At 39.4% G+C, this 27,362-nt stretch overlaps 1 protein-coding gene across 1 annotated transcript in view; it reads left to right on the forward strand.

Moving 5' to 3' along the window:
• The window catches only part of LOC126475429 (uncharacterized), a 314,386-nt gene extending 287,673 nt beyond the window's left edge, over positions 1–26,713 (forward strand). Inside the window, exon 11 of the mRNA XM_050103279.1 lies at positions 26,458–26,713. Coding sequence (XP_049959236.1) covers positions 26,458–26,606 — 149 coding nt within the window. The 3' untranslated portion in view covers positions 26,607–26,713. The remainder of the gene's footprint in view (positions 1–26,457) is intronic.
• Positions 26,714–27,362: the final 649 nt, after the last annotated feature.

The raw sequence follows: 27,362 nt of genomic DNA on the forward strand, positions 1-27,362 counted from the left end.
TGCCTCCTCCAAACTCCCCTCAGCTCCCGCCCCTCCCCACACCAATTAATTTATCAGGAGCTTCTTGACACCATATTCCTCCTTACACCTGGAATTCTCAGGGATTTTTTTCCAAGCCTGAGTAGCCACCCCGTCATCCTCTTATATGGCTAGAAATTTTGTGGATGGAGCTTGCACAATAGCATAGTTTCCTAACTCAGTTTTTATGGTGCTTTTAGCTCTACTTCTAATATTAAGGAAATACATCTGTAGCATTTTCCCTTACTTATAACCAAAGCATTATCAAGTTCTGACTGAATATTTATTCAGCTACTTCATTATACACTCCTGGAAATTGAAATAAGAACACCGTGAATTCATTGTCCCAGGAAGGGGAAACTTTATTGACACATTCCTGGGGTCAGATACATCACATGATCACACTGACAGAACCACAGGCACATAGACACAGGCAACAGAGCATGCAGAACGTCGGCAATAGTACAGTGTATATCCACCTTTCGCAGCAATGCAGGCTGCTATTCTCCCATGGAGACGATCGTAGAGATGCTGGATGTAGTCCTGTGGAACGGCTTGCCATGCCATTTCCACCTGGCGCCTCAGTTGGACCAGCGTTCGTGCTGGACGTCCAGACCGCATGAGACGACGCTTCATCCAGTCCCAAACATGCTCAATGGGGGACAGATCCGGAGATCTTGCTGGCCAGGGTAGTTGACTTACACCTTCTAGAGCACGTTGGGTGGCACGGGATACATGCGGACGTGCATTGCCCTGTTGGAACAGCAAGTTCCCTTGCCAGTCTAGGAATGGTAGAACGATGGGTTGGCTGACGGTTTGGATGTACCGTGCACTATTCAGTGTCCCCTTGATGATCACCAGTGGTGTACGGCCAGTGTAGGAGATCGCACCCCACACCATGATGCCGGGTGTTGGCCCTGTGTGCCTCGGTTGTATGCAGTCCTGATTGTGGCGCTCACCTGCACGGTGCCAAACACGCATACGACCATCATTGGCACCAAGGCAGAAGCGACTCTCATCGCTGAAGACGACATGTCTCCATTCGTCCCTCCATTCACGCCTGTCGCGACACCACTGGAGGCGGGCTGCATGATGTTGGGGCGTGAGCAGAAGACGGCCTAACGGTGTGCGGGACCGTAGCCCAGCTTCATGGAGACGGTTGCGAATGGTCCTCGCCGATACCCCAGGAGCAACAGCGTCCCTAATTTGCTGGGAAGTGGTGGTGCGGTCCCCTACGGCACTGCGTAGGATCCTACGGTCTTGGCGTGCATCCGTGCGTCGCTGCGGTCCGGTCCCAGGTCGACGGGCACGTGCACCTTCTGCCGACCACTGGCGACAACATCGATGTACTGTGGAGACCTCATGCCCCACGTGTTGAGCAATTCGGCGGTACGTCCACCCGGCCTCCCGCATGCCCACTATACGCCCTCGCTCAAAGTCCGTCAACTGCACATACGGTTCACGTCCACGCTGTCGCGGCATGCTACCAGTGTTAAAGACTGCGATGGAGCTCCGTATGCCACGGCAAACTGGCTGACACTGACGGCGGCGGTGCACAAATGCTGTGCAGCTAGCACCATTCGATGGCCAACACCGCGGTTCCTGGTGTGTCCGCTGTGCCGTGCGTGTGATCATTGCTTGTACAGCCCTCTCGCAGTGTCCGGAGCAAGTATGGTGGGTCTGACACACCGGTGTCAATGTGTTTTTTTTCCGTTTCCAGGAGTGTAGATATGCAACTACTTCATTATAGTTAACTGCATCCTCTGCATAATGGTTGAAGTTACTGTTAAAATTGTCCACAAGCCAGGTCATTAATACAGAACATGAACAGTGAGGATCCCAACACACTTCCCTAGGGCACAGCCTAAGTTACTTCTACATCTATTGATGACTCTCCATCTATGATAACTTTCTTCTTGCTCCCTACCAACTACTCCTTAATCAAATGACAAAATTTGCTTGATACCCCATATGATCCTACTTGCAATAATAAGCATACGGCTGATACTGAGACAAATACCTTTTGGAAGTCTAGAAATACTCTGTCCACCTGGCTGCCTCAACCCATGGCTTTCAGGATATCATGTGAGCAAAGCACAAATTGTATTTTGCATGACCAATGTTTTCAGAATCAGTGCTAGTTAACATGGAGGTGTTTATACAGAGATACCTCATTATGCCTAAGGTCAGAATATGTTCTAGAATTCTACAACGAATGTCAAGGATATTGGATGGTAGTTTTGTGGATCACTTCTATTACCTACCCTTCTTGCAGACAGGTTTGACACCTGCTTTGTTCCGACTACTGGGTGTGCTATTTTATTCGAGTGATATACAGCACTGGCAGCTTAGGCCTACAGTTAACTGAGGGGATATCTTGACACGATAACTTGGAAAATTCTGTGGATTGTCTTTTATTTGTATTTTAAGAGAGTACGCAAAATCACAATACCAAAAAGAACAAGAATCTTCATCTATTATTATAAACACCAACCACCAAAGATCTTATGTTAATGCACACAGACTATTTTGTTTACTATGATCTTTGTGAATCTCAACACACTCTCTTAAACAAAACAATATGGTATTTCACAATACAGTTTTCACCATAGTCTCTGAATTAATAAAAACAAACAAAAGATTTTAATTTCAATCAAACATCGACTTATCTTTGTCTTTCAAAAGCAATCCTTTGGAGAGGTTTAGTTAGAATGTCAGCAAGTTATTCTTGAGTTTGACAGTATTGTATGTTGAATCATCCATGATTTAGTTCATCACTGATTAAATGATATTTCACATTAATGTGCTTACTTCTTGACATTTGACCAGATCTGATCATTGCTATTGCACTCTGGTTGTCCACACAAAGTGTAATTTTCATGTCTTTATTCAGCAATTCTTCCATGAAATTCTTCAAAACTTTCATTTCTTGGTAATACTGATCTGTAGATCAGAACATGAACAGTGAGGATCCCAACACACTTCCCTAGGGCACAGCCTAAGTTACTTCTACATCTATTGATGACTCTCCATCTATGATAACTTTCTGATTAAATGATATTTCACATTAATGTGCTTACTTCTTGACATTTGACCAGATCTGATCATTGCTATTGCACCCTGGTTGTCCACACAAAGTGTAATTTTCATGTCTTTATTCAGCAATTCTTCCAAGTGACTGGGACACTCAGATGTTTAGGACGGGTGGTAGGGACAGAGCATCGAGTGACATTATACTGAGTGCACTATCCGAAAATTACCTCGAGCAATTAAACAGAGAACCGACTCGTGGAGATAACATCTTGGACCTACTGATAACAAACAGACCCGAACTTTTCGAATCTGTATGTACAGAACAGGGAATCAGTGATCATAAGGCCGTTGCAGCATCCCTGAATATGGAAGTTAATAGGAATATAAAAAAAGGGAGGAAGGTTTATCTGTTTAGCAAGAGTAATAGAAGGCAGATTTCAGACTACCTAACAGATCAAAACGAAAATTTCTGTTCCGACACTGACAATGTTGAGTGTTTATGGAAAAAGTTCAAGGCAATCGTAAAATGCGTTTTAGACAGGTACGTGCTGAGTAAAACTGTGAGGGACGGGAAAAACCCACCGTGGTACAACAACAAAGTTAGGAAACTACTGCGAAAGCAAAGAGAGCTCCACTCCAAGTTTAAACGCAGCCAAAACCTCTCAGACAAACTGAAGCTAAACGATGTCAAAGTTAGCGTAAGGAGGGCTATGCGTGAAGCGTTCATTGAATTCGAAAGTAAAATTCTATGTACCGACTTGACAGAAAACCCTAGGAAGTTCTGGTCTTACGTTAAATCAGTAAGTGGCTCGAAACAGTATATCCAGACACTACGGGATGATGATGGCATTGAAACAGAGGATGACACGCGTAAAGCTGAAATACTAAACATCTTTTTCCAAAGCTGTTTCACAGAGGAAGACCGCACTGCAGTTCCTTCTCTAAATCCTCGCACAAACGAAAAAATGGCTGACATCGAAATAAGTGTCCAAGGAATAGAAAAGCAACTGGAATCACTCAACAGAGGAAAGTCCACTGGACCTGACGGGATACCAATTCGATTCTACACAGAGTACGCGAAAGAACTTGCCCCCCTTCTAACAGCCGTGTACCGCAAGTCTCTAGAGGAACGGAGGGTTCCAAATGATTGGAAAAGAGCACAGATAGTCCCAGTCTTCAAGAAGGGTCGTCGAGCAGATGCGCAAAACTATAGACCTATATCTCTTACGTCGATCTCTTGTAGAATTTTAGAACATGTTTTTTGCTCGCGTATCATGTCATTTCTGGAAACCCAGAATCTACTATGTAGGAATCAACATGGATTCCGGAAACAGCGATCGTGTGAGACCCAACTCGCCTTATTTGTTCATGAGACCCAGAAAATGTTAGATACAGGCTCCCAGGTAGATGCTATTTTTCTTGACTTCCGGAAGGCGTTCGATACAGTTCCGCATTGTCGCCTGATAAACAAAGTAAGAGCCTACGGAATATCAGACCAGCTGTGTGGCTGGATTGAAGAGTTTTTAGCAAACAGAACACAGCATGTTGTTATCAATGGAGAGACGTCTACAGACGTTAAAGTAACCTCTGGCGTCCCACAGGGGAGTGTTATGGGACCATTGCTTTTCACAATATATATAAATGACTTGGTAGATAGTGTCGGAAGTTCCATGCGGCTTTTCGCGGATGATGCTGTAGTATACAGAGAAGTTGCTGCATTAGAGGATTGTAGCGAAATACAGGAAGATCTGCAGCGGATGGGCACTTGGTGCAGGGTGTGGCAACTGACCCTTAACATAGACAAATGTAATGTATTGCGAATACATAGAAAGAAGGATCCTTTATTGTATGATTATATGATAGCGGAACAAACACTGATAGCAGTTACTTCTGTAAAATATCTGGGAGTATGCGTACGGAACGATTTGAAGTGGAATGATCATATAAAACTAATTGTTGGTAAGGCGGGTACCAGGTTGAGATTCATTGGGAGAGTTCTTAGAAAATGTAGTCCATCAACAAAGGAGGTGGCTTACAAAACACTCGTTCGACCTATACTTGAGTATTGCTCATCAGTGTGGGATCCGTACCAGGTCGGGTTGACGGAGGAGATAGAGAAGATCCAAAGAAGAGCGGCGCGTTTCGTCACTGGGTTATTTGGTAACCGTGATAGCGTTACGGAGATGTTTAATAAACTCAAGTGGCAGACTCTGCAAGAGAGGCGCTCTGCATCGCGGTGTAGCTTGCTCGCCAGGTTTCGAGAGGGTGCGTTTCTGGATGAGGTACCGAATATATTGCTTCCCCCTACTTATACTTCCCGAGGAGATCACGAATGTAAAATTAGAGAGATTAGAGCGCGCACGGAGGCTTTCAGACAGTCGTTCTTCCCGCGAACCATACGCGACTGGAACAGGAAAGGGAGGTAATGACAGTGGCACGTAAAGTGCCCTCCGCCACACACCGTTGGGTGGCTTGCGGAGTATCAATGTAGATGTAGATGTAGATGTAGATATGTATTCTGCTTTGGTAGTAAATAGTGCAACAATGCACTGATTATTGCATGACCAAGTGATCAGACCATTGTTGTACAGAAATACAAAAGCTGTTGTGCTTTTTTATCTTTCTTCTCACCTGCAAAATCTGCATCACTGTATTCCATTATTTCTATTTCTCATTTTCTTCATGAGCAGAATATTGCACTCCTTGTTGTTGAATTCAAATATCGTAAAGTTCTCTTCAGAATTTGGATGTTGAGTATTTGGATCACTTGATGATCTGTTATCATAGTTCATTGCATGTGCCAAATCTAGTCTAGTTTTGCAAGGATAGAATAAAAGTTTATTGTCTAATAACATAAAATTTCAACTCACTAACACACTCTACAGGAGACTTGTCAAAACACTGAAATTGGTTTACTATTTTTCTTGTAATACAATATATTGCGCTAGATGTGTAATTAATATGCAACTAATTTTTTTCTTAATACATGACCAACTTTTATAAATTAACAGTCCTAAGTACTTGCTCTCTCCTGCACAAATTTTCAGGTTGTCTTTCATGAATTCTTCTATTGAATAGTAATATTTCTGTGCTATTTTTTCATTTAAGGTATTTTTCAGTGTTTCTTAATACATACTAAGCAATTCTCTTTCTTATAAATATTTATACCCTTATACTGTGGAGTTTCAGCATAAATGCTGTAATCGTGTTGAAAATGGTTGGCTACAAATAAATCAGGGTTACTATGTACAAAGATAATTAGCTCATAGATGTTTATTGAGGGAACATTTGATATACTTTGATTTTTTGGGAGTGGGCAACATGATTCTCCTCAGCCTAGGTTGTGCATATTTCTAATGATAGTTTCATGAAGTTCTAATATTAAATACATATGGTTTGAGTGAACCCAAAATACAATTCCGTACCTTATTACTAATTCAATACTGTTTTTATTATGTCCATACTGGCAGCATTGTACAGTATCCTCACTGAAAATGCCAGGCTATTTAATTTATTTGAAAGCTACTATATTTGTGAGTCCCATGATAGCTTTTTATCCAGTTGCATTAGGAATTTCACACAGCTAGCTTCCTGTAAATCTTGCTTGTTTTGATTTAAACTACATTAACTGTGTCTTTTCCATGTTTGATTTTAACCCATTTAAATTTAACCAGGTATCTGTGTTTTCTAAAGTTTCAGAAATTTGGTCAGTACTTGTCCTTTCAATGATTTCAGATATGTCATCTGCAACTAAAACTGAGTGACACTCAAAATTAAGTGGTTGGCCATTTATATAAAACAGAAACGTAATGGGTTCTAAGACAGAACCTTGGGGCACTCCCTGTGAAATGATTTTCCATTTCAAAGTATAAGTTTATCACTGTGATGATATAACCACTCTTGTTTAGGCAGGACTTAAACCATTCTAATACAGTACCCCAAATTCCATATTTTTCCAGTTTATGGAGTAGCAAGGAGTATTCACTGTCAAAGGCCTTTGATAGGTCACAAAAATTCCTGTAGCATGCAGTGAGTTTTCTAGAAAGGAGCTAATTTTATCTACAAAATGGTTTATTGCAGACACTGTGGTTCTGCCTTTTTGAAAACCATACTGATTTTTTGAGATTACTGTAAATGTTTTTTAAGAAATTTTGAATTTGTATTGTGACTATGTATTCAAATATTTTTGATTGTGATGGAAGAAGAGAGATTGAGTGATAGTTTCCCACATGCTCTGTTGTGCCTTTTCTGAGTAGTGGCTTAACTAATGCCTACTTAAATGTCTCTGGAAAATAACCTTTTTGAAGGGACTGGTTAACTATTGTAGATAATGGCTGTGCTATTATTTTAGAGATTGTTTTTAACACTTCTATTGGTACCCCATCCCATCCTGCTGATGTTTTACTTCTCTATATCTTTTCAGTAGTTTTTCTGAATATAATGAAAAGTTCACCTTCAAATTGCTTGGTGTTAAAGAAATTTACCTTATCTGGGTAATATTGTACATTGATGTTTGATTTGTTTGCGTTTATAAAGAATTCATTAGCCTAAATGAGTCTGAAATCTGAGCAGGACTTACAATGGTTTTGGCCTCTATCTTGATTTCAGAAATATCATGGCCTCTAGCTGGGGCACCTGTTCCCACTGTGATCACTTACTTGCCTATGCCTGTGAGTTGTTTTCAGTGTCCAAAATAATTCTATTATTTGTCAGTTCTTTTGCTGTCTTTACAACTTTTTTAAACATATTTTTGTAATTTTTTACTTGGGTAACAAAATCAGGACTTTTATTATGTTTTAGTTTCCTGTGTAGCTTTCTTTTTCTTGCACCAGATGCCTTTGTTCCTTCAGAAATCCACTTCACTTTATTTCATTCTTTTTATGATGTACAGTAAGGGGAAAGTTTCATACAACATGTAGAAAGTTTTCAAAGAAAGTAACAAAATTAAATACTATGATATATAGCCCACTCCACCTTGTTTAACCTATGATGGAACTAAGTTCATATTTCCTGTGCTGAACTGGCGTTTGGTGTAGGTCTTTTTGGTGCAAGGTTCTGCTGTTTTTGGTTACTCCATAAACAGAGCACAATGATCATTATAAGTATAACTGCTTAAAATATTTTGAATATAATAGAGGGAAACATTCCACGTGGGAAAAATATACCTAAAAACAAAGATGATGTAACTTACCAAATGAAAGCACTGGCAGGTTGACAGACACACAAACAAACACACAAAATTCAAGCTTTCGCAACCAACGGTTGCTTCATCAGGAAAGAGGGAAGGAGAGGGAAAGACAAAATGATGTGGGTTTTTGAGTCATTCCAATCCCGGGAGCGGAAAGACTTACCTTAGGGGGAAAAAAGGACAGGTATACACTCGCACACACACACATATCCATCCACACATACACAGACACAAGCAAACATTTGGAAAGGCAATGAGTTTGGGCAGAGATGTCAGTCGAGGCGGAAGTACAGAGGCAAAGATGTTGTTGGAAGACAGGTGAGGTATGAGTGGCGGCAACTTGAAATTAGTGGAGGTTGAAGCCTGGTGGATTATGAGAAGAGAGGATATACTGAAGGACAAGTTCCCATCTCTGGAGTTCTGACAGGTTGGTGTTAGTGGGAAGTATCCAGATAACCCGGATGGTGTAACACTGTGCCAAGATGTGCTCTCCATGCACCAAGGCATGTTTAGCCACAGGGTGATCCTCATTACCAACAAACACTGTCTGCCTGTGTCCATTCATGCGAATGAACAGTTTGTTGCTGGTCATTCCCACATAGAAAGCCTCACAGTGTAGGCAGGTCAGTTGGTAAATCACGTGGGTGCTTTCACACGTGGCTCTGCCTTTGATCGTGTACACCTTCCGGGTTACAAGACTGGAGTAGGTGGTGGTGGGAGAGTGCATGGGACAGGTTTTACACTGGGGGCAGTTACAAGGGTAGGTGCCAGAGGGTAGGGAAGGTGGTTTGGGGATTTCATAGGGATGAACTAAGAGGTTACGAAGGTTAGGTGGATGGCAGAAAGACGCTCTTGGTGGAGTGGGGAGGATTTCATGAAGGATGGATCTCATTTCAGGCCAGGATTTGAGGAAGTCATATCCCTGCTGGAGAGCCACATTCAGAGTCTGATTCAGTCCCGGAAAGTATCCTGTCACCAGTGGGGCACCTTGGGGTTCCTCTGTGGGAGGTTCTGGGTTTGAGGGGATGAGGAAGTGGCTCTGGTTATTTGCTTCTGTACCAGGTCGGGAGGGTAGTTGCAGGATGCGAAAACTGTTTTCAGGTTGTTGGTGTAATGGTTCAGGGATTCCGGACTGGAGCAGATTCGTTTGCCACAAAGACCTAGGCTGTAGGGAAGGGACCGTTTGATGTGGAATGGGTGGCAGCTGTCATAATGGAGGTACTGTTGCTTGTTGGTGGGTTTGATGTGGACGGACGTGTGAAGCTGGCCATAGGACAGATGGAGGTCAACGTTACCCAGGCCTGGGTAACCAGGCCAGACCTGCCAACCCAAAGTTTGGTACAGATTTATTGATGACCTCTTCATGCTCTGGGCTCACAGTGAAGAAGAACTCCAGAATTTCCTCTCCAACCTCAACTCCTTTGGTTCCATCAGATTCACCTGGTCCTAATCCAAATCCCATGCCACTTTCCTTGATGTTGACCTCCATCTGTCCAATGGCCGGCTTCACATGTCCATCCACATCAAACCCACCAACAAACAACAGTACCTCCATTATGACAGCTGCCACCCATTCCACATCAAACGGTCCTTTCCCTACAGCCTAGGTCTTCGTGGCAAACGAATCTGCTCCAGTCCGGAATCCCTAAACCATTACACCAACAACCTGAAAACAGCTTTCGCATCTCACAACTACCCTCCCGACCTGGTACAGAAGCAAATAACCAGAGCCACTTCCTCATCCCCTCAAACCCAGAACCTCCCACAGAGGAACCCCAAAGTGCCCCACTTGTGACAGGATACTTTCCGGGACTGGATCAGACTCTGAATGTGGCTCTCCAGCAGGGATATGACTTCCTCAAATCCTGCCCTGAAATGAGATCCATCCTTCATGAAATCCTCCCCACTCCACCAAGAGTGTCTTTCCACCGTCCCCATAACCTTCGTAACCTCTTAGTTCATCCCTATGAAATTCCCAAACCACCTTCCCTATCCTCTGGCACCTACCCTTGTAACTGCCCCCGGTGTAAAACCTATCCCACGCACCCTCCCACCACCACCTACTCCAGTCCTGTAACCCGGAAGGTGTACACGATCAAAGGCAGAGCCATGTGTGAAAGCACCCACGTGATTTACCAACTGACCTGCCTACACTGTGAAGCTTTCTATGTGGGAATGACCAGCAACAAACTGTCCATTCACATGAATGGACACAGGCAGACAGTGTTTGTTGGTAATGAGGATCACCCTGTGGCTAAACATGCCTTGGTGCACGGCCAGCACATCTTGGCCCAAACTCTGTTACACCGTCTGGGTTATCTGGATACTTCCCACTAACACCAACCTGTCAGAACTCTGGAGATGGGAACTTGCCCTTCAGTATATCCTCTCTTCTCATTATCCGCCAGGCCTCAACCTCCGCTAATTTCAAGTTGCCACCGCTCATACCTCACCTGTCTTCCAACAACATCTTTGCCTCTGTACTTCTGCCTCGACTGACATCTCTGCCCAAACTCTTTTCCTTTCCAAATGTCTGCTTGTGTCTGTGTATGTGCGGATGGATATGTGTGTGTGTGCGAGTGTATACCTGTCCTTTTTTCCCCCTAAGGTAAGTCTTTCCGCTCCCGGGATTGGAATGACTCAAAAACCCATATCCTTTTGTCTTTCCCTCTCCTTCCCTCTTTCCTGATGAGGCAACTGTTGCTTGTGAAAGCTTGAATTTTGCATGTATGTTTGTGTTTGTTTGTGTGTCTATCAACCTGCCAGTGCTTTCGTTTGGTAAGTCACATCATCTTTGTTTTTAGATATGGTTAAAATATTATCTATACATGTTGCTGACATTTCATTTACGCAAGTAAAATGCTAATTGCAACAAACTGTTTATCACTCCACACTATGGACAATTTGACTTTGCTACCTTGATTTCTTCAGTTTCTCCATGTGTTGAAATTGGACTTGTTAAAGCTTTGATTTTTCAATTTTTTACCTTTTCACCACTTCTTTAGTATATTTTTCTTGATAAATAAACATACCTTCTTTCATTCTATTAATTTCAGATCCAAGATATATTGTTGATTTTTCATCAACTGTAATCTCAAAGTTTTTCTTCAGTTTTAGCAGGAGATTTTTCATTTGACATATTTGTTTCCAACTAGAATGTCATTGTCAACATATACTGTAAAATACATTTTCTCCTCAATGTCTGATTTGTAAACACATCAGTCAAATTTCAGTTGGAGGAGTTTTTCACTTTTAGAAACTTTTCCAGTTTCTTATTCCATTGCAAAGAAGCTTGTTTCATAACATGTGGTGCCTTTTTGACCAGCCAAATTTTGCCAGGTTTCTTGTATCTCTCTGGAACTCCCATGAAAACTTTTTCCTTTAGATCACCATTAAGAAAGACTGTTATGACATCATATGTCATAATTATCAAATCTTCTTGTGCAGCAAGTGCAAATAGGAATCTCTCAGAATTGGTTTGCGAAGCAGAACTAAAAACATCAATAAAATCCAGTTTTGCTTGATCTTGTATACGTCCCCTTGAACTAGCCTAGATTTGCCCTTTCCACTAGCCTATTATTGAAACCCATTTTCCTGTAATTCTTTCTTTTCCATAAACAATTTCTTTATCCACCAGAGACCATGTTTCATTTTTCTTAAATGATTCTTTCCTTCATTTATAGCCTTTATCCAATTTTTCTTGTCTTTGCTTTCAGCACATTCCTTGTATGTGAGGCTGACATTATCATCATATCTCTTTAGCAAATGTGTTTGAAATCTTTGCTTCTGATATATTTTTTGATCTTCTTTTGGAGTTTTTCTTCCGGTTCTTCTCTTCTTTCTTCTTCTTGTTCTTCTCTCCTTCTCTTGGATTTTCTTTTATTTCTTAAAAATCTTGTTTTTTACAGTTAGATGTATCCCTTCTTCTTTGGTTCATTAATTTTGCCTCCTTATTGATGAGTAAACTCAGCACCACTTGCTTCAGAAAATGTTCCAGTCTTAGGATTTTATATGGCATAGCCATTGTCTGTATATCCTACAAGAACACCTCTTTTGATCCTTATGCTCAGTCTTTTTAAATACCCAAGTCATTTTATAGACACTACAGATCCAAACATGCCCAGTCTTGACAAATTTGATCTTCTGCCACACCACACTTGAACTGGAGTCACATCAACAGCTGTAGCAGGACTTCTGCTCTTGAGATAAGCTGCAGTCAAAACTGCATAACCCCAGATTTTGTTTCCAAGTTCTGAACTTAACAAATAGTAAGATTTGTTCTTTCTGCCTTACCATTCAGTTAAGGAGAAATAGTGTAGTCAATCGCTATACCTTTATTTTTACAGCATTCCTTGAAGTCAGTACTTTTGTACTCTGTCCCTCTGTCAGATCATATTTTTTCTGTCTTGAGACTGAAATTAGCTTCACTTTCACCTACATATTCATTGATGTGGTCTTCTGTTTCATCTTTTGTGTCAAGACTTGTTAAACAATTTTCTTTATTGAGATAAGTTGGTGGGCTTACCTTTCCACATAGCTTACATCAGTGTGTATAATCTCAAGAGGTCTCGTTGCTCTGTACCACACAGGGTTGAACAGTTTTGTTATTTGATTTACCATGATACATACTTCACAACAAGCCAAGTCCTCTTCTAACACAATTTTTGCCACACAGTACTGGTATTTTCTTTAGGAAACTGAAATTCAGATGCAGTTTTTTGTGCTGCTAATCTCTCTCTCTCTCTCTCTCTCTCTCTCTCTCTCTCTCTCTCTCTCTCTCTCTCTCTCTTTTCCCCTGTCACTTCTGATTTCAATTATGTATAGTCCATTCTCTAATTTGTTGCCCTTCAATATAGTACCTCCATCTCTTACACTCATAATATTTTTCGTGTCAATATTACCACTCCCCCTTTTTTGTAATATTAATTTTAGTATCTTCACAACTCTTTGCATTTGACATCATTTTTCTTTCACGTGTCATGTGCTCATTACTTCCATTGTCTACAGCAATCTTGGTATCTGTTTTACCAGTCTTCTATTCTTGCTTTTCTGTCACAAGTAATTCTGAAAGGAAAACTATTTTTGGTGCTTTCTTCATCTTATCATATTCATCTTTGTAATAACAGTTTTCTGCTGGATGATTTCTGTTTTGTGGTACTTACATGGAGGTAGTTCCTTTATTGCCCAGCACTCTCCCAGATGACACTTAATATGTGTAGAGCACTGTGTTTTGTTCTATATGTTTCTTTTCACACCCACTCACTCACTCACGTAGTGACCTGAAGCTCTACACCCTGTAATATGCCGGGCTGTATTCTTGTTCATTAGTGCCACTTAAAGTTCATGTCACAACCGAATGTATTGAAACATTTCCTCACCCAGTAGATAGTGCGCAGTGTTCCTGACCTACCTTGCTTTGCTTATTCAATATTGTCTTCCCAGTAGCTGTGTCTGTCTCACCTAAATCACACTGAAATTAAGAAGCCAGGATCATAGATTAAGTTTTCCAAAATCAAAACTCAAGACCATATTCATTGTTGAACATTTATGACAACCACAGTGCGATTTATTTGTTATCACTCACACACACAATATTCATGTGACCAGGCCTCTTACACTTAATTGTCACATTAGGTAGGTCAAAAACTTCCAGTCTTTAACAATGTTCACAATTACACTTTTTTGGTACCGACCGGAAAAATTAACCGACTTGCCGCACTTCTGCTCCATGAGAATCTGACCGAGAACTAACTGAGAACTGCACCAGCTTGGACCTTATATAGACGAGTGCTTGAATATTTGACTATTTCTGTTAATATATTATAGTTTATAATTTCCTAGGGTTAAAATGATCCTTTGTAATTGGTTTTGAAGTTAACTATTGGGTTTTATTACTTAAATAACATGAGTGAGCTGTATCAATTTAAATACGCGGAACTAACTTATGCATCCGCAGTGGGAATTCCCGACTTATAACCATGGCAGCCCTCTTGAACCATAATTTTTACTTTTTCAAATTTACTTAATTTTTAATTAACGAACTTACAAAGTTTGGACTGGAGTCATTTTATGTAGAAAAATAAAGGTATCGAAACAGATCTCAGAATTATTTAGTAGTTTTGTCACAATAGGCACTGAAAGTCATACAGGCTACAGATTTCAAGTCTTAATATCTATTTAACTAATAGACTTTAGGTTAATTTAAACACTTTGCTGGCATCAGTAAAATTTAGGCTTTCTTTTGGATGCATTCTTATAGCTGAATTCAATCTATTAGCTCACTAGAATTTTACTTAATATGTATTGTCCAATATACGTCATTGTTCATAATTTTTAATAGGATGCATTTCCAATAAAACTAATTAGCTCATTACTTTTAGAATAGCCATTAGAATGTACTGAAATAATTGATTTCACTAGGGGAATCTTATTTAAACTATTTCTGAATTCTGTACTATGAGGCTGAAGGCCACAGAATCTGTAGTCGTAATCTGAATAGTGAAAATGAAAAAAAAATAAAAGTTCCTTGCTTAACAAAGTTACTGAAGGAGTGTAAAACCCTGCTTTGTTACAACCCAAAGCATTTCACTGGTTTATGATTTTTCTTATTCTGATCTTGTGGCTACAGCTTTGAATGCAACAAGTATTTGTTCTTTACTTTTCTTCATTTTATCTTCTTCTGACTGAAGTATTGATTTCAGGTTTTTTAATGTTTCCTCCTTCTTAGAACTTAAGTCTCAAGCACTTCCAAAATGTTTATATCAGTCAGACAATTTTATTTTTATCCTTGTCATCAGGACTGTTTCATCAATATCCTTCCTCAGGCAGTTCATTCTCAATATTAGAGTTTGAACTTAAACAATATTATACATCATGTTCAGATTCCTGTCATGTTCAAAGTTGTAAATCCCTCCAAGTAATGGAGTCTTTTGCTGGTCTGTGTTCTTCTGATATACCTCATTAAGTGTATCATACATTTCCGTAGACATTTTGCAGATAAGCACATGGCTTTTAACACTGATATCTATGACTCTCAAAATATAGTATTTTGCAAGTGTGTCTTTTAGTAAAGTATCCAACAAAGCCTTTTTCCATGAACATAACATTTATTTCTGGATTTATATGTATTGTAATCCACAAGACTGAAAAGGAATGATAGTCCTCACCCATTATGAAAACAGCAAACAACGAAGAAATTTCATTAATGCACATGGACTGTTTTGTTTGCTATTATCTTTGTAAGTCTTAACATACCTCAGCTGCAAGTTCTACATAGAATCTCTTAGGAATTGAAGTAGACCCTAGATCTTTGCTTAGTGATTCCAACCATTTCTTAATGCCACTGACATTAATATATATGTCATTCATTTTTGCAGTGGTAGATGAAATAAATTTGGGAAATACCCTTTTGAGAACCAAACACAATTCATTTGGTATCACTCTGCTTCATTTCACACCTTTATTCTGTACTGACTGTTTCTTTAGAAGTTTGTTGTATACTATAAAGGATCCATCCCATCATCAGATTTTCTAGTAGATACATATCTATTAAGTGAATGGTCAACTACTTTACATTTAAGCTACATTTCTTCTGTAATGTCATACCCAGATCAAAATGTTTCGGTTTCATCACTGAGATATGATATGACTGACTCTTTATCTAGTTTGCTGAGCATTCAAATATTTCTACCTGTTTCAGCTGCCCTCTATGCCTTGGCAACCATTGTTGCTACAACTGCCCATGGCCACTGATTAAAGTTTCAAAGTGAACATCCTAAAACAGATCAGCTCTGTTTGTTGCCTTTAGATCAAATATACCTCCATCATGAATGGAGTTCCAAACTATCTGTTATAGATCATTTTCAGAGAAGGCATTTAGAAATATTTCACAGGATGTCTTGTTTGCCCACCACTCACAAATCAGTAACCATCCAATATGACTGTTGGATGATTAAAATTTCCAATGATGGTGGGTTGACTGGGGAATTTACTTGCTAGCGAACTGGGGTTTTCTCAAAAGTTATTGATTATCTTGGGGTGTTTCTGTTGGTCAGTACAAATATCCAGTTGCAAGTTTACATCCATCCTTGATGCTGAGTCACACCCAAATAATCTTGCAGACTAGCTTATCCGGAAACTTTGAAATATCTGATCCAAGCCATTTGCTCGATTCAGAACCAGGGGCACATGATCAATTCTGAGGATAATACTGCAGATTGAGAGCTTTGTTGAAATTCCATGAGCAAGGCTTTTCTTCTCAGACTTATCGGCTAGCACTGTAATGATGGAGGAGGAGGAGGAGGAGGAGGAGATTATTGTTTAACGTCCCATCGACAACGACGTCATTAGAGACAGAGCACAAGCTCGGATTAGGGAAGGATGGAGAAGGAAATCAGCCGTGCCTTTTCTAAGGAACCATCCCGGCATTTGCCTGAAGTGATTTAGGGAAATCACGAAAACCTATATCAGGATGGCCGGACGCGGGATTGAACCATCGTCCTCCTGAATGCAAGTACAGTGTGCTAACCACTGCACCATCTTGCTCGGTCACTGTATTGATGATGTTGGAACCCAGACAACAGGTATTTTTCCCTCCGCCATGCACAACTCTCAGTCGGTTGGACTCAGGCATATTCAATGAGTGCACTTGGTGTTACTTCCCATCAATTGTAGCCATTTCCCTAAGAGGTACCATTGCTCACCATATGTTTGAATGATTAACAAACCCAACCTTTTAAATTTGCCTCCCCTTAACATGGGACACAGTAGATTTTCTAACAGTTTCACTTTCAGTTTCAGTGAAAGGCAGGATGTCGAACTTGTTAGATAGGGAGATGGTGTAACTTACTGAGTTTTCCTTCATCCTGCCTCACCTGTACGTAATGTCTAGACCTGCCATTGACATGCCTCTCACACTCAAGTGGACAAATAGTGGTAGATTTCCATAAGAGAGGATAGAACCTGAGGTACCTTGGTATATCTGGTACATGATCCTTGGTAGCCTTCCCAACACAACCATATGTGGCATCTTCCAGTTGCTCAACAGTAGTCAGGGTGATTCTCAGCTGCTTACAATCATCAACTAACTAATTACATGATCAGGAATATCATTTACTGTGGGCTCAAGTGTCTACCATTCTTTCATAGCACTTCTATAGAGCTTTCATGTATGCTTCCATGTGTAACCCATAAACATTACAGTGTTCTCATTGTCTCCCACTAGACACCAAGTGTCTACCATTCTCAAAGCACTTCTATAGAGCCTTCTTCTATGCTTCCATTTGTAACCCATTAATATGTCAGCGTTCTCATTCTCTCTCACCAGATATTTGAGTAACAGGTTTCCAACTTCTACCTCTCACATACTACTTGTATTTGGTTTTACCAACTGATATCAAGTTTTATTGTGTGACACATAACTACAGTGTAAGTCATGAAAGATCATTCCGTCCAGAGCTGTAAACGTCATAAATTTACAGAATGACACATTTCACTTTATTATGTGATGTATAATAATAAATTGTTATTACAACAATAAATTATTATACCTCATGTAATGAAATGAAAGGTGTCATTCTGTAAATTTATGAAGTAGGGGTGGGGTTTGGGGGATCATTAGACCTGAGAGTGTGGACTGTTTGTAACATTTTGGAAGACAAATGGCGATTTGTAAGTAAGCATAAAGAAGTTCTAGTTCCAACCCTGTTAAAAACCTACATAAAACTGACTTTGAAGTCCTTTTCTTGAAAGAAAAACACCTGACTACATTATATTTTTCACTTTCCCTAAAAGGTAGAGGGTGGCGACAGCTAACCCCCACCCCCGCTTTTCACATCACCCACACTCTTGCCCCTTGAGAAGTATTAGTTTGCTTGTTGTATATCTGTAGGCTGAAGTTTAAGAGATTAGTCAGGAAGAATCAATAGGCACTGAAGTGAGGTACAGAAGTACTAAGGAATGCCGAGATATGCTTGAAATTCTCTAAGGCCATAGATACAGCAATAAGGAATAGCTCAGTAGACAGTACAGTTCAGTAGACAGTACAGTTGATGAGGAATGGACATCTCTAAGAAGGGCAATCACAGAAGTTGGAAAGATAAACATGGGTAGAAAGAAAGTAGCTGTGAAGAAACCATGGGTAACAGGAGAAACACTTGAGTTGATTGATGATAAAAGGAAGTACAAAAATGTTCATGGAAAGTCAGAAATACAGAAATATAAGTCACTGAGGAATGAAATAAATAGGAAGTCCAGGGAAGCTAAAATGAAATGGTTGCATAAAAAATTTAAAGGAATCAAAAAAGAATTGATTGTTGGAATGACTGACGCAGCCTGCAGGAAAGCCAGAATAATGTTCAGTGAAATTAAAAGCAAGGGTGGTAACATTAAGAGTGCAATAGGAAATCTACTGTTAAATGCAGAGAGAGTGGATATGTGCAAAGAGTGCATTCAGGGCCTCTGTGCAGGGAAAGATTTGTCTGATGTGATAGAAAAAGGGTTGATTTAGAAGAGATATAGGATCCAGTATTAGAATTAAAATTTAAGAGAGCTTCAGAAGACTTAAGGTCAAATAAGGCTGAAGGAATAGATAACATCCTATCAGAATTTCTAAAATCATTGGGGGAAGTGGCAACAAAATTCACATTGGTGGGTGACATAGCATCTGACTTTCAGAAAAGTATCATCCACACAATTCCAAAGGCTGCAAGAGCCGTCTCATGCATCCAAGTTGCTGGAAAGAATACTACAGAGCAGAATGGAAAAAAATTGAGGATGTGTTAGATGATGATCAATTAGGCTTTAGGAAAGGTAAAGGATCAAGACATGTTCTTAGGATATGTTATCCTGGAAAAAGCATTTGACAATGTAAAACGCTACAAGATGTCCAAAATTCTATGAAAAATAGGGGTAATATATAGAGAGAGATGGATAATGTACAATATGTACAAGAACCAAGAGGGAAAATAATAAGAGTGGACAACCAAGAACAAAGTGCTTGGATTAAAAAGGATATTAGACAGGAATGTAGTCTTTCACCCCTACTATTCAATCTGTACATCAAAGAAGCAATGCTGGAAATAAAAGAAAGGTTAAGGAGAGGAATTAAAATTCGAGGTGAAAAGATATCAATGATACAATTTGCTCATGACTTTGCTATCCTGAGAGAAACTGAAGAAGAATTACATGATCTGCTGAATGAAATGAACTGTCTAATGAGTATGGAATGTGAACTGAGAGTAAATCAAAGAAATACTAAAGTAATAAGAAGTAGCAGAAATGACTACATAGAGGAACTTAACATCAGGATTAATGGTCAAGAAGTCGATGAAGCTAAGGAATTATGTTACCTAGGCCGCGAAATAACAAATGATAAATGGAGGAAGGAGGACATCAAAAGCAGACTAGCACTGGCAGAAAAGGCATTCCTGTCCAAATGAAGTCTATTAATATCAAAAACAGACCTTAATTTGAGGAAGTAATTTCTGTGAATGTACGTTTCGAGCACAGCATTGTATGGTAGTGGAAGATGGACTGTGAGAAAACTGGAACAAAAAACTATCGAAGCATTTAAGATGTTGTCTACAGACAATCGTTGAAAATTAGGTGGGCTGATAAGGCAATGAATGAAGAGATTCTCTACAGAATTGGAGAGGAAAGGAATAGTGGAAAACACTGACAAGGAGAAGAGACAGTGTAACAGGACATCTGTTAAGACATCAGGGAATAACTTTCATGATTCTAGAGGAAACTGTAGAGGGCAAAAATTTTAGAGGAAGACAAAGATTGGAATACATCCAGCAAATAATTGAGGACGTAGGTTGTAACTGCTGCTCTGAGATGAAGATGTTGGCACAGAAGAGGAATTCACGGTGCGCCACATCAAACCAGTCCAAACAGAAGACTGATGATGCAGAAAAAAAACTGTGTCTAAGTCTATGAATTCTTGCATGCATTCCTAAAAGCTATATACAAAAATGAAATGGCTACCATACTGTAATGCAGGAGTAGGTTTAATAATGAATAAAAAAAATAGGAGTGCGGGTTAGCTACTACAAACAGCATAGTGAACGCATTATTGTGGCCAAGATAGACACAAAGCCCATGCCTACTACAGTAGTACAAGTTTATATGCCAACTAGCTCTGCAGATGATGAAGAAATTGATGAAATGTATGACGAGATAAAAGAAATTATTCAGGTAGTGAAGGGAGACGAAAATTTAATAGTCAAGGGTGACTGGAATTCGTCAGTAGGAAAAGGGAGAGAAGGAAACATACTAGGTCAATATGGATTGGGGGGAAGAAATGAAAGAGGAAGCCGCCTTGTAGAATTTTGCACAGAGCATAACTTAATCATAGCTAACACTTGGTTCAAGAATCATGAAAGAAGGTTGTATACCTGGAAGAATCCTGGAGATACTAAAAGGTATCAGATAGGTTACATAATGGTAAGACAGAGATTTAGGAACCAGGTTTTAAATTGTAAGACATTTCCAGGGGCAGATGTGGATTCTGACCACAATCTATTGGTTATGAACTGCAGATTGAAACTGAAGAAACTGCAAAAAGGTGGGAATTTAAGGAGATGGGACCTGGATAAACTGAATGAACCAGAGGCTGTACAGAGTTTCAGGGAGAGCATAAGGGAACAATTGACAGGAATGGGGGAAAGAAATACAGTAGAAGAAGAATGGGTAGCTCTGAGGGATGAAGTAGTGAAGGCAGCAGAGGATCAAGTAGGTAAAAAGACGAGGGCTAATAGAAATCCTTGGGTAACAGAAGAAATATTGAATTTAATTGATGAAAGGAGAAAATATAAAAATGCAGTAAATGAAGCAGGCAAAAAGGAATACAAACATCTCAAAAATGAGATCGACAGGAAGTGCAAAATGGCTAAGCAGGGATGGCTAGAGGACAAATGTAAGGATGTAGAGGCTTGTCTCACTAGGGGTAAGATAGATACTGCCTACAGGAAAATTAAAGAGACCTTTGGAGAGAAGAGAACCACTTGTATGAATATCAAGAGCTCAGATGGCAACCCAGTTCTAAGCAAAGAAGGGAAGGCAGAAAGGTGGAAGGAGTATATAGAAGGTCTATACAAGGGCGATGTACTTGATGACAATATTATGGAAATGGAAGAGGATGTAGATGAAGATGAAATGGGAGATAAGATACTGCGTGAAGAGTTTGACAGAGCACTGAAAGACCTGAGTCGAAACAAGGCCCCGGGAGTAGACAACATTCCATTAGAACTACTGATGACCTTGGGAGAGCCAGTCATGACAAAACTCTACCATCTGGTGAGCAAGATGTATGAGACAGGCGAAATACCCACAGACTTCAAGAAGAATATAATAATTCCAATCCCAAAGAAAGCAGGTGTTGACAGATGTGAAAATTACCGAACTATCAGTTTAATAAGTCACAGCTGCAAAATACTAATGCGAATTCTTTACAGACGAATGGAAAAACTGGTAGAAGCGGACCTCGGGGAAGATCAGTTTGGATTCCATAGAAATGTTGGAACACGTGAGGCAATACTAACCTTACGACTTATCTTAGAAGAAAGATTAATAAAAGGCAAACCTACGTTTCTAGCATTTGTAGACTTAGAGAAAGCTTTTGACAACGTTAACTGGAATACTCTCTTTCAAATTCTGAAGGTGGCAGGGGTAAAATACAGGGAGCGAAAGGCTATTTACAATTTGTACAGAAACCAGATGGCAGTTGTAAGAGTCAAGGGGTATGAAAGGGAATCAGTGGTTGGGAAAGGAGTGAGACAGGGTTGTAGCCTCTCCCCGATGTTATTCAATCTGTATATTGAGCAAGCAGTAAAGGAAACAAAAGAAAAATTCGGAGTAGGTATTAAAATTCATGAAGAAGAAGTAAAAACTTTGAGGTTCGCCGATGACATTGTAATTCTGTCAGAGACAGCAAAGGACTTGGAAGAGCAGTTGAACGGAATGGACAGTGTCTTGAAAGGAGGATATAAGATGAACATCAACAAAAGCAAAACGAGGATAATGGAATGTAGTCAAATTAAATCGGGTGATGCTGAGGGGATTAGATTAGGAAATGAGACACTTAAAGTAGTAAAGGAGTTTTGCTATTTAGGGAGTAAAATAACTGATGATGGTTGAAGTAGAGAGGATATAAAATGTAGACTGGCAATGGCAAGGAAATCGTTTCTGAAGAAGAGAAATTTGTTAACATCGAGTATAGATTTAAGTGTCAGGAAGTCGTTTCTGAAAGTTTTTGTATGGAGTGTAGCCATGTATGGAAGTGAAACATGGACGATAACCAGTTTGGACAAGAAGAGAATAGAAGCTTTCTAAATGTGGTGCTACAGAAGAATGCTGAAGATAAGGTGGGTAGATCACATAACTAATGAGGAGGTATTGAATAGGATTGGGGAGAAGAGAAGTTTGTGGCACAACTTGACTAGAAGAAGGGATCGGTTGGTAGGACATGTTTTGAGGCATCAAGGGATCACAAATTTAGCATTGTAGGCAGCATGGAGGGTAAAAATCATAGAGGGAGACCAAGAAATGAATACACTAAGCAGATTCAGAAGGATGTAGGTTGCAGTAGGTACTGGGAGATGAAGAAGCTTGCACAGGATAGAGTAGCATGGAGAGCTGCATCAAACCAGTTTCAGGACTGAAGACCACAACAACAACAACAACTGTAATATTTTTGGATCTATCCAAACTGTTTGACAGTATACATCATGCTATTTTACTAATTACATTGGCAATGTAGGGAATCAGAGGTGTTCCAAATGAATGGATTACATCATGTCTTACCAAATGGCAACAAAAAATTGTTCTTCAAGAAGATATAACCATTGAAAACATTTTATGAACAACATAGTTATCAGAAAAGACTGCAGTCAGATATGATCTCCCACAAAAGTTCACATTCAGTTGAAATGGGACTGTTACCAGCTGTTTAAATAAAGTAAGTTAAATCATTGATACTCACGCAGTTCCTCAGTCCAGCAACAATGATATTTTACATTTATGGAAGTACTGAAGAGTACCATTTCAAAGCAGAAAATAAAATACTCATCTTTTTTAATCTTTTTGTGGAAGCCATTGCCTTTGAGGTGATTCTTGAGATCCTCAGGCTATTTTAATATCAAATGCGAAAGCTAGCAATTGATTGTTTTCAGAATATATTGGGTTATGTAGATGAAAACATAGTCTCAACAACATTTCTTACCTCCAAAATTCCAAAGTACTTCCAAAGCATTTCAATACTGAAACTGTTGCATAACAAAGAGAGTGAAGAACACAATATGTCACTCAGATAAATATGAAATATGACTGCACTCACTTTGGTGCCAAGTCCTGGTATTTATAATAAATTGCTTTGTTCAAGAATGTATTGGAATGATGTTATCAAAATAATTTTCATATTTAATATCCAATACTTATTAACAGTGAAAGGAAATAAACAAAGTGCACTTTTGATTCTCAAATAGTCTGTAAATTATACTTGTGATGGTAAAAAGTTTAAACACTATCGCAATAGCAATGGCGCACAAAATGTGTTACCAATTGTTTCTTTCACAATTTATGATGCACATTAGATATCCCACTGGGATCTCTACAGCAGTACCAGTAGAGCTTGGAAAAACAAATGAGTTATGAAATGACATGTAATTCACGATACTGCCGCTAGGAGACTAGTAAGCAGCAATGGCTGACAATGGAAGACTGATGACACAACAATGATCTGCAATTGTGTTACTTTTTCATGAAACGAAAAGCCTTGTTGTGACTCAGAGGCATTTTCGACAACAGTTTAACACAAAATGGGTCCCTTGCAAGAAGACCATCCACAGGTTGTATGATAAATTTGTACACGAAGGAACAGTGTTGGAAGCAAAGCAACCTCAGCCTAAGCCTGTTTGTTCGCTGGAGAATATTGAAGCGGTACGAGTTGCTGTACAGAGAAGTCCCGGGAAATCGTGAAGAAAGGCAGCAGTGCAGCTGGGAATATCCAGACGCTTCGTTCAATACATTCTTAAAAGTGACCTTCATATGTACCCATACAAGATGATCTGTGCACAGAAGCTCACTCAAGAACACAAGCAGTACAGACTACTGTTTGCTTAGTGGGCGGAGGATAGGGAAAAAACTTTCAACAACATTTGGTTTTCAAACGAGGCCCATTTTCATTTAGATGGTGTCATTAACAAACAAAATGTGCACTTTTGGGCCACTGAGAACCCACAAGTGCTTCATGAACAACAACACTATGCTCCGAGGATTACAGCGTGGCAGCAATTTCCAGTCACAGACTTATTGGACCCTTTTTCTTTGAAGAAACTGTGAACAGCGAGCGTTATTTGAGCATGCTTTGCAATAGCTTCATTCCACAGCTTCTAGCTACTGCCTTGACCTTCAACATGCAGTGATTCATGCAAGATGGAGCAAGGCTACATACTGCAAAGACTGTGTCGGAGTTTTTACATGAGCATTTCGACATGCAGATCATTTCACCCAGGTTTCCTGGTCGCTTCAATAATGGACAAAATTGGCCCCAATAAAGTTCATGTTCAAAAACAAAATGGTAACACATTTCGTGCACCACCCTGTATTTGACTTGAAAAAGTTTTTTGTGTTTTACAAAACTGCATTTTTATAAGCATGTGACAAAACTTCGAAAAAACAGCAGGAAGAGCATACTATGCATATTTCCAGTGAGTTTCTGCCTGCTTAGCTGGGTGGTAATGTGCTTGCCTCCCATGCAGCCGGGCCTGTGTATGATTCCCGACCAGGTTGGAGATTTTCTCAACTCATGGACTGGGTGTTGTGTTGTCTTCATCATAATTTCATCCTCATCACTGATGTGGAAGTCGCCCAGTGTGGTGTCAAATGAAATATGACTTGCACTTGGCGGCCAAATTTCCCCGAATGGGGGCTCCCAGCCAATGATGCCATACACTCATATGGAGTAATATGCTGGGGGAATGCATCTTGTAGTCAAACCGTATCCAAAAGATGTAAAGGACTGACCAAAGCCCACAGGGAGCAGAAGAATAAATAACAGACACCATTTTGGACACTGCTTTCACAATACCGGCACTAGATGGGATCTGTCTGACCAGCATTTGATTGTCACATCATAGATCTGTTGCATCTGCACAATTTTCTAGCTAAATACATCTACTTTAAAAGAAACAACATTGGTAGACTACATTTCTGAATGTGCCTCATACATGTAAATGAATGTTTTGAAACAATGTTATGCAGATAATTGATATAATTATAATCCACATAATTTATGTCTGGTAATTTAATATTAAAAATTTCACTTCATCCCGGAAGGAATAATATAGATGTATTTATGCTTAAGTTAGCAGGATATTCCAAAAGTAGAATTCATTTATAGATAACATGGGTCTAGAATATTTGTATTGCATTTCTGAAATAATTGACAAATGTGTGTGGATTTTCAGCAGAAATGTAAAATGCACAGAGAATATGAACATGAGTAACCACAAGTTACATTAGGGTATAGTAACTTACAGAAAAACAGAAATGTTTGTAGACATGAATTAATCTCACAAGCGTTTACTAAAAATATTTTGTTGTTGGGATCTAAGTACTGCAACTTTTCTTGGTTCCATCTCTATATCAGTCACTTCTGTAGCAATTATGAAAAATGATTTTAAATAATTTGAAGCAGAAGATAGGCAAGCAAATACTCACTTTTGCATGCAACATCTGTGGATGAAGAATGCTTAATGTATTCCATTAGTCACACCATTTCCCAGTGATTTGAAGAATATGCCTACACATATCAGCACTTGAGAGCAACATTTATTGTTTCTCTCAAAAGTTTGTACTTAAGAATCCACAGTTTTTGTTTTAAATGGTCTTATTGCATTCCACACATATTTGAAACTGCAATATTGACTTTTTCTGTAAACATGTCCAGTGCAGAAGACATTTTACAAGGGAATATTTTTGAACTCATTTGCCTTTCTTCCTCTTTAGTTGCACTGATGGCTAATCACAAATTTTCTCACCTGTTTGAACACAGTATTTCTAATCAACAAAAACTATAGTTACAGTACTAAACCAGAAAACCATAACCAAAAGCCAAAAAGAACTTTACTACTTGCATCAAATATTTATTTGTACTTATAAACTCCAAAAATTTGAACAATGTATCCAGTATACTTATTATTCCTTTAATTTCACAGGTATCCTAAGAGATGGCAGTGGCAGTTATCAGCTGTGCATTCATGTATTGTCAATTGCAATGTTGTTATGCGCTCTCAGTTGGATCTGCGAACTGGTTGTCAAATGGCATCAAAAGAGAAAACCATGGTGTTTGCCCTGTTGGTGTTGAAAACTACTGACACTGGTCTACGGTGACCAACTCTAACAACAGAAAAGTGTGTGTGTGTGTGTGTGTGTGTGTGTGTGTGTGTGTGTGTGTGTGTGGGTGGGTGTGTGTGTGTGGGGGGGGGGGGGGGGGGGAAGAGGGGGGGGGGGTGCACCCACTCCTATCAAAATATTCTGTGAGACAAAAACTCTTGACCCATTAAATGGATACAGTCCTTTCTTCATTGCAGAATGATCATGAACAGCGTGTGCGTAAGTTAATAAAGAAGGTATCTGTGATATGTGGTTGAACATAAGTGTTCTGTGTACTCTGAATATAAAAGTATGTAAATGTGCTAATTTCCAATATTTGTAAATAATTTTTTAAAGAGTTTAACTTGCTTGTGTGTTAGGAAAATCATTACACCAACACATGAGCTTTTCTCACTTTTTAGGGAATACATTATGTTGCTTTTTTTTCATCCTAGTGTTGATTTTAAAATAATTTTTCAGTGTTCTTTGATGTGGATAAGACTAATAATGTGACATTAGCAAAACTTTCAGTTAGTTAAAAATATATATTTTTAAAATGTTATAATAATTAGGCTAAGAAATGAAACTATTCAGTGGCAAAAGGAACCATTTTTTTTAAAAAAATAAGAATCACTCTATTCCAAATCTATTTAATCTAATGTACTGGATCAGTTATCACTTATTAATTAACACATCACTTCCATGGATATTGCCACAAGGAAGAGAAAGTCAGGTTATGTATTAAGAA

This window comes from Schistocerca serialis, chromosome 4, assembly GCF_023864345.2.
Source record: "Schistocerca serialis cubense isolate TAMUIC-IGC-003099 chromosome 4, iqSchSeri2.2, whole genome shotgun sequence".
In the NCBI taxonomy this organism is placed as follows: Eukaryota; Metazoa; Arthropoda; class Insecta; order Orthoptera; family Acrididae; genus Schistocerca; species Schistocerca serialis.